The sequence below is a fragment of the Sarcophilus harrisii genome, chromosome 4, assembly GCF_902635505.1.
Source record: "Sarcophilus harrisii chromosome 4, mSarHar1.11, whole genome shotgun sequence".
In the NCBI taxonomy this organism is placed as follows: domain Eukaryota; kingdom Metazoa; phylum Chordata; class Mammalia; order Dasyuromorphia; family Dasyuridae; genus Sarcophilus; species Sarcophilus harrisii.
This window is the reverse complement of record NC_045429.1, coordinates 57,501,587-57,508,935: the sequence shown is the minus strand read 5'-3', so window position 1 is coordinate 57,508,935 and position 7,349 is coordinate 57,501,587. Positions and strand designations below refer to the sequence as shown.

Genomic DNA, 7,349 nt, shown 5'->3' with positions numbered 1-7,349 from the left:
CTGTGTCCCCATCAACTAAGGAGATATGTAACAGAGAAAGGGTATCAGAGAATTATCACATAGAGATCATTTAATCTAAACTCTTTATTTTAAGGATGAGAAAACTGAGTCTGAGAAGCAAAGTAATTTGCCAAAGGTCATCCAGTGGCTTAAATACAGATTTCCTACACAACTAAAACAAGTCCAGGGCAGCCATAGTAGTCAGGTGAGAGATAAGATCAGGCAATATAGGATTTTGGATATCTTCTACTTGATGTGGAGAGAGAATTGTGCTAATCTCATTAATGGAAAATTTAGACCAAAAGTCTGAATTCTTGATAAATGATCATATTTTCTAAAGTGAGAAAGGGTGGACAAAATTTGCCTAATTTAAATTAATCTAAGCTAAGTTAATCTACTTCAAAAATATAAATAAAATGATGAAATGGGTATATCATAGAGTTATCATTCTTATTCCTTGATTTCCTGGAAGAATTATAATGAAAGGCAGTTTTGTGTGGAATAATAGAGTCTATCACAGCATTAAGAAGATTTATGTTCAAGTTTTACTTCTAATATGTACTATTTGTATGAATTTGCACAAATTATTTAATCTCCTAATTATCACTGAAGATTTTTTTATTAGAAAAGTGATATGAATGAATGAAGAAAAGAAATGAATGAATGAATAAGATATTTAAGTGTTTACTATGCATAAATCAATTCTAAATAAAAGGCAGACTGAGCTCTCAACAAGGGAAACATTAGAAAAAAGGAATCATGCTCATCTTAGTGGGCAAAGGTTTCAATAGTGGAAACAAAAGAAGCAATGACCAGGGACGGCGAGCCATAAGAAGCCATAATGGTGTTATTGACTTGATTACTCGTCTCAGTGCGTGACATAAAAGTTGATGAAATTGGAAGGAAGAGATTGTGCTGTGATGAGAGAGGGAGGCAGCCTGAGGTTAGTTAGATGGCCACAAGAAGTTAGCTGAAAAATCAATTGGGAGAATTCATGGCAGGGTATTCAAATGGCCTATCAGGAAGATTATTTTCACAGCTTTGTAGATGATGTTTTTGAAGAAAAGAGAGACTAGAAACTGGGAAAGCAATTAGGATGCTGTTCTAACAGTCTAGACAAAATATGAGGAGGGTCTGAAATAGACTAGAGAGATGAGGGGAAAAACATCAAAAGTTGTTTTTTACTAGACCAAAAAATTGGATGTAGAATGGGAGAAAGAATGGAAGAATCAAAGATAATTCAAGATTGCAAAACTGGCAACTAAAAGGATAGTGTTATCTGCAACAGAAATAGGGAAATTCAGAGAAGGGTCAAGATTGGGGAGGAAACTTAGGGAGTCCCATTGTAGACATATTGAATTTTAAATTATAATGGGACACATAAAGAGAAATGTTTAGTACTCAGTAACACAGGATTGGTATTCAGGAAAGAGATAAAAGGTAGATATATTGATTCATGAGTAATCTTTGTAGATAATTAAACCCAGAAGAGGGGCTGAATGGATAGAGCACCAACCCTGGAATCAAGAAGATTCATCAGATACTTACTAATTGTGTGACACTGAGCAAATTATTTCACTCTGTTTAGTTCAGCTTCCTCATCTGTAAAAAAGCTAGAGAAGGAAATGGCAAATCCCTCCAGTATCTGTCAAGAAAACCCCAAATTGGGTCACAGAGAGTTGGACATGACTGAAACTCAACAACAACAAAGAGGGAAATCTTGAAGATTGAAAGATAAGATGTCTAGGAAGAGGAAAAGAACAACAGCAACAAAATCTTTAGGGAGGTCAAAAAGGTTTTGCTTTCTGTTCAAATTAAGTGGGAGGTATGGAAATTAGGGCAACAAGCTGAGGTTACTCTAGGAATCTGGCTGTAAAAGAGAGATATTAGATCTAAGCTTAAAGAGATATTAGGATCAAGTGGAGAATTTTTAAGGATTGAGACCTCAAACTGTTTATAAGTATTTCTATCAAGAAATAAGAGAAAAATAAAATATGATAAAAGGATCAAATTCTTAGAAGCAGCAAAAGTGGATGAGATCAAAGACATTTATAAAAGTTTATTTGAATGAGGAAAACTACTGCACCAGAGTCTTGGAATAAATGGAAGGATAACGGGGGATGATATAGAAAAACTTAAAGAGATAGAATTGGGGAGAAAAAAGTTCATGATAAATGACCTCCCTCAATTTTTTTTTTTTATAAAATAGCAGACAAAGCTCTCTTCAGAGGGGAAAAGATAAAGAATACTGCAGGATGTTTAAGGAGGGAAAAAACTCCCTTTCACTTCCCCTCCCCAAATAGAATGGCCAATCTGAAAAATAGGATACAGGTAGAGATTCAGGAAGGAAGGAATGAAAGGATTCTCATGCAACTGTGAAGACTCACTTGAGATTATATAACATATATTGTCATTGAACCAGTCACTTACATTGTACAACTTTCTCTAATGGAGAATGAAAGCATTCCTAATGTCATGTGTAGTCATTGATTAAAGGCACAAAAAATTAAAGGGAAGAGAACAGTATAGAGTTGAATTGGTCAATCATGCGGTCAAGATCAGGAAAGGAAGGAAAATTAGACCAAAGAGAGATCTATCTATTGGAAGAAAAGGCAAGAGGTTAGTTATTGGAGAATCCAGAATTTGATTTAGGAGCAATGAAGCAGAGGGAGAGATGGAAGAAAGGAATTACAGATGGTGCTGAGATTTATAGCATCATAATCCCTATGAGTGACAAATTTGGGATGAATATATAAATTTTAAGTGTTTAATAAAGCGAGAAGCCATGGGTACTGGCATATAAAGAGACATCAAACTATGTCCTGGAGTTCTTACACAGAAGGATGTGTACAAAATTCCAAGTTGCTCGACAGGGAAAAATAATTTAAAAGTCCTATAAATTATATCTACAGCCAATAGCTGGACAGGGTATTTTATGTGGATGGAGGGAATCTCAAAAGAGGAAAATTTGCTGAGTGATGGTAGTAGAAAGAGAACTTGAAAGTGAGAAGAACAAAGATTGTGCTTATTACATTGCCGGGCTCTGTGTGCAGGACATGAGAAGGAGCCTTGAGTTTCTATAACTAGAGGCTTCTGCAAGTGCCAAAAGATGCAGAGGGTATCCAGCATCACTTGTGTATTGGATGACAGAGCCAGGATCCTTTCATGGGCCACTGACTCCAAAGCCAGAGCTCTTTTATTCTCTGATAAACACTGCTTCCACCTTGTAGAGGGTGAATCTTGATCCCATATGTAATCTCATAACTAAATATGGATGTTACAAAACTCTGATTTATTATCAGTAAATGTTTGCTTTGTATACTTATCTTCTATACTTATATACCTAGGATCATATAAAAATTTCTCAGGTGAAAAGGGATCATGTGAGTGGAAAAAGTTTAAGAAGTCCTGTGTGTGGATTGGTACCAATGATGAATTTTGTGGGATAAATAGCATAGAAGATCTCATCCAGGACATGCTTGATTAGAAATAGGGATGAGTCAGTCATGTTGTGGGAGTGGGAGATGACAGAAAAACAATCTAAGTGCTGATTTCTGTAAAATATTAAGGAGAAAGAGAGGATAGATACTGAAGAGAAACAGTGCAGGATTACAGAAAGACACTGACTCTGGTAAAGAGACCAGGGTTTATATCCCAGTTACTTATTACCTGCATGACCACAGACACAAAAATCACTTGTTCTCCCAAGGTTCTAGTTTCTTGATCTCTAAAATGGGGATAATGATACCGACATTTCTTACAGAGTTCTTGTAAGGAAAACACTTTGCAATCCTCAAAGAGCTTCATAAATGGGAACTACCTTTTATGTAAGAATACAGAATGCAAGGGACAAAGAATTACACAAGATGAAAAAGCACAAGTGGGTTAGGATCTGTACCCCCAAAAAAGATCTATACCATACTAATGTAGATTCCTGAAGTAGTATTTTTACACATTGAGAAACTGAGGCACAGAGAATGAATAAACAAATGAAACTGGGACCGGAACCTTGGATCTTCCATCCCTAACCTTGGGCTCTTTACAAGACATGATGTGCCTCCACAGACACCTGAAATGACAGAGAACATATCACAGTTTGAATTATGGAAGAAATTTTCCTTTAGTTCAGAATGATTCCAGAAAGAGAGGGATCAGGAGAAGAGCTGGGTCTTTGTATGAGCTCCAGCTAGAGAGCCTTGAAAAAGAGTGAACTTTGACACTGGCAAATTTGGGGCATGAGGGAAGGGGTGGGGAAGGGGGAAGGTTTTATTAGCTTAAGTGGTGCTCTGGGATTGGGAGGTTAATAAGGAATACAGTCCTCTCACTGGCTCAAGAATTGCTGATCATTTTCCTTCCTGGAGACTGGACTCTCTGGTCCTTTTTCTCTCTGTTTCCTGTAATCAGAAGAGACAGAGAAACTAGCTGCTATGCTACCCTTCACACCTGACTGTCCCACTGGGCAGTGAGCCAGCCAACCACCTGTCCAGGGGAAGCAGCCTCCCTCAAAGCTTGCAAGCCCCAAAGAAGGGGGAGGGAATTTCAGTGAGTGCTGAGACTTTGGAAAGAACCCACAGAGGGAGGACACTACCAGCCACAGCCTCCCAGAGCTCACTGCAGTGGACGGGACCCTCTCTGGAGGTCACCGATGCCCCAGCCCCAGCAGCTCCCGGGGCTGCTGTTGGCAACTATGTCTCCAGGTCGCCCAAGCCTCTGGGTGCTCGTGGTCCTGGGCATTGGGTGGCTGGGCTTGGAGCAGCATGTGGCTGAAGCTGCTGTCCGACATCGCTACGTCGCTGCTCAGATCATCAACTGGACCTATCGCCCTCAGACCAACGACCCAAGGTAACTGAAGGCTGGGGACAGTGGGAGAGTGAGATCAGGAGAGAAGCTCACGGGAAGTTCACCTCACTATCTCTCTGGGAAAGACTCCTTGGGACAGCTCACTCTAGACCCGGCTATTCCCTCTTTTTAACTGCAGTTGACAGGATATGATGTAACATCCTGGTCATGATGCAATATCACTCCTGTATTTATGCCCTTTATTACTTGGGGAATACTTAATTATTAAGTATATGGAGCTGGGACCTTTGTGTGCAATAAATGCCATTTTATTAGTAAATTCAATTATTCAATATGGGTAAATTATAAAATATTGAACATAAACTCTTCCAATTAACCATACTGTCAACATCCTTTTTTAAACTGCCAAAATAAAAATTATTCTTACCTACTTGATTGCTTTTAAAAGCTATTTATATTTTGTGTCCATTATTATCTATGGATTTCAAGTGATAGTGTGATATAGTAGAAAAAACACTGGCTTGGGAATTAAAGGATTTGCGTTCAAATTCTATTTTTGACAGTTACTACTTGTGTAACTTTTAAGTCAGTCACAACTTCTCTGGGTCTGAGTAGTCTCCTCCTTGAAATGAGGAAGCTGAACTAGATGACCTTTAAGGATCATCTCTCCCAATCTGAGCTCTAGGATTTTATTATCTATATGTTCTAAAAAGTCCAGATACAGATTTTAAGATACAAATCCAAATTACTTATTATCATTATTTGATTTCTAATTTAAGTAAGGTGCCAAAAAATCACTGTGAGAAAACATAATAGATTAATGATTTTATGTTGGGGTTTTTAAAATTTTGCTTCATCAAAGCTACTTGGTACATGCCTATGAGAGAGTACTGTCCCACTTAGATTGACCATTTTATTAGTCATATCTTGATTAAAATGCATATATATAGGACAGGGTGTTAGAATTTTAAAAGATTTTGTTTGCTCTTCAAACTGGTCTCACAACTTAAGAGACTTTCAAAGGTTAAACGGAAATTCTCTAGAATAATTGGGATCAAAAAGCAAACCTATAGCAGGTGAGGATTCTACTTTATTTTTAAATTGGGCCAATGGGGATATATTTTACTTATTTCAACCTGAAACCACAGCTTAGGCAATTGGGAAAGATATGTTCCTCTTTCAGAGTTACAAAATCGGAGTTATATGCCAAGATCATGTCAAAATTTTCTGAGTCCTTTAGATTACAAAATATCTAGTTTGATCTTTAAATAACTAAAATTCTCCACTTAAAAATTTAATGATATTAAATGAATGTTAATGGGATTGAAGTATAAGATGATAATCTACTTTTATATTAACACATTTAGGGACCTGCTATTAATACAAGATTCAAAGAAAACAATCATACTTTCCTGCTTATCTGGAGGAAATTAATTTGGTTGTAACTGGGTCTTGTTTATACTGGATTCAAGCCTAGTTAACAACTAAAGTGCCATGAAACTTCTCTGCAAAGACCCATTCCATCATGGTTAGCTTGTGAGGGGGCTGTTGGTTCTGTCCTCCAACCACTGCCCTCTAAATGAGCTTCCACCATAGTCCTACAAAGAGTAAACATTCGTGCATTTGTCACTGAAGCCCCATAAAACCTATGGCAAGGAGTAATGTTCCAAGACCATCAAGCCACTCAGATTTCTTTGGTGGAAAGAACTTAGAGGAAAACCTGATTCATTAAATTGGAAAACAGCCTAACTATCCTCCCATTATAGCCAAAACTTAGTTTGAAAATCAAGTGACTTTTCAAATAGCTAGATAATTTTGGAGAAAAAAATGGCAAAAACACTCCAGATCTTGGCAAAAAAAGAAAATCCCAAATGGGGTCACAACCAAAACCACTGAACAAGAAGAAAACTTTTAGAGAAAAATCATGATAGTATCAATTCTTTCCCCAAAGTTTAGTGCAAGAGAACAAACATGTTAGAAGTTTTTATTTTAGTTACGTAAATAGGACCCAAATGACCTCTGGGAACAAAATATTATGTTTACTTTTTGTCCTGAGATAATTTTTAAAAATGAAAACAAAACTTATTGAATGACTTCAGAAAACCACACTTAAGAGTTGGAAGGGACTTTAGTCCGTAGTGCAATTCATATCTGAAAATTAATCTGTCCTTTCTCCTTCAACACTTTTGCTTGAAGATCTCCTAGGAAACCCATTCTGCTTTAGAATAATTCTAATTGTTAAGCTTTCCTGACATTTAAGTCCGCTTCCACCTACTTCTACTCATGACTCCTGGGGATAGGTTGAACCACCCTTCCCTGGAAGAGCCGCTCAAGTATTATACTTGTAAATTGCCATCAAGTCTCTCCATAAATCTTCTCTTCTGGCTAAACATACTTAGTCTTTTTCAAAGAACCTCTTATGTATGATCTGAAGGCCCTTTACAATTCTGGTTATAATTTATATCACATTTTGCTTTGGGATCTCAGCTAGTTCCCTCTAGTTCCCTCTCTCTCACTCCTTAATCTTGTCCAGTGTTAACAACTTATAT

The 7,349-nt window shown here is 37.2% G+C and overlaps 1 protein-coding gene across 2 annotated transcripts in view; it reads left to right on the top strand.

The window, feature by feature from the left end:
* Positions 1-4,356: 4,356 nt before the first annotated feature.
* The window catches only part of F5 (coagulation factor V), a 79,621-nt gene continuing 76,628 nt past the window's right edge, over positions 4,357-7,349 (top strand). Inside the window, exon 1 of one of the 2 annotated variants that reach the window (XM_023501770.2) lies at positions 4,357-4,842. In XM_023501770.2, coding sequence (XP_023357538.1) covers positions 4,646-4,842 — 197 coding nt within the window. In that variant the 5' untranslated portion in view covers positions 4,357-4,645. The remainder of the gene's footprint in view (positions 4,843-7,349) is intronic. The other variant, XM_023501773.2, reaches the window with a different exon arrangement.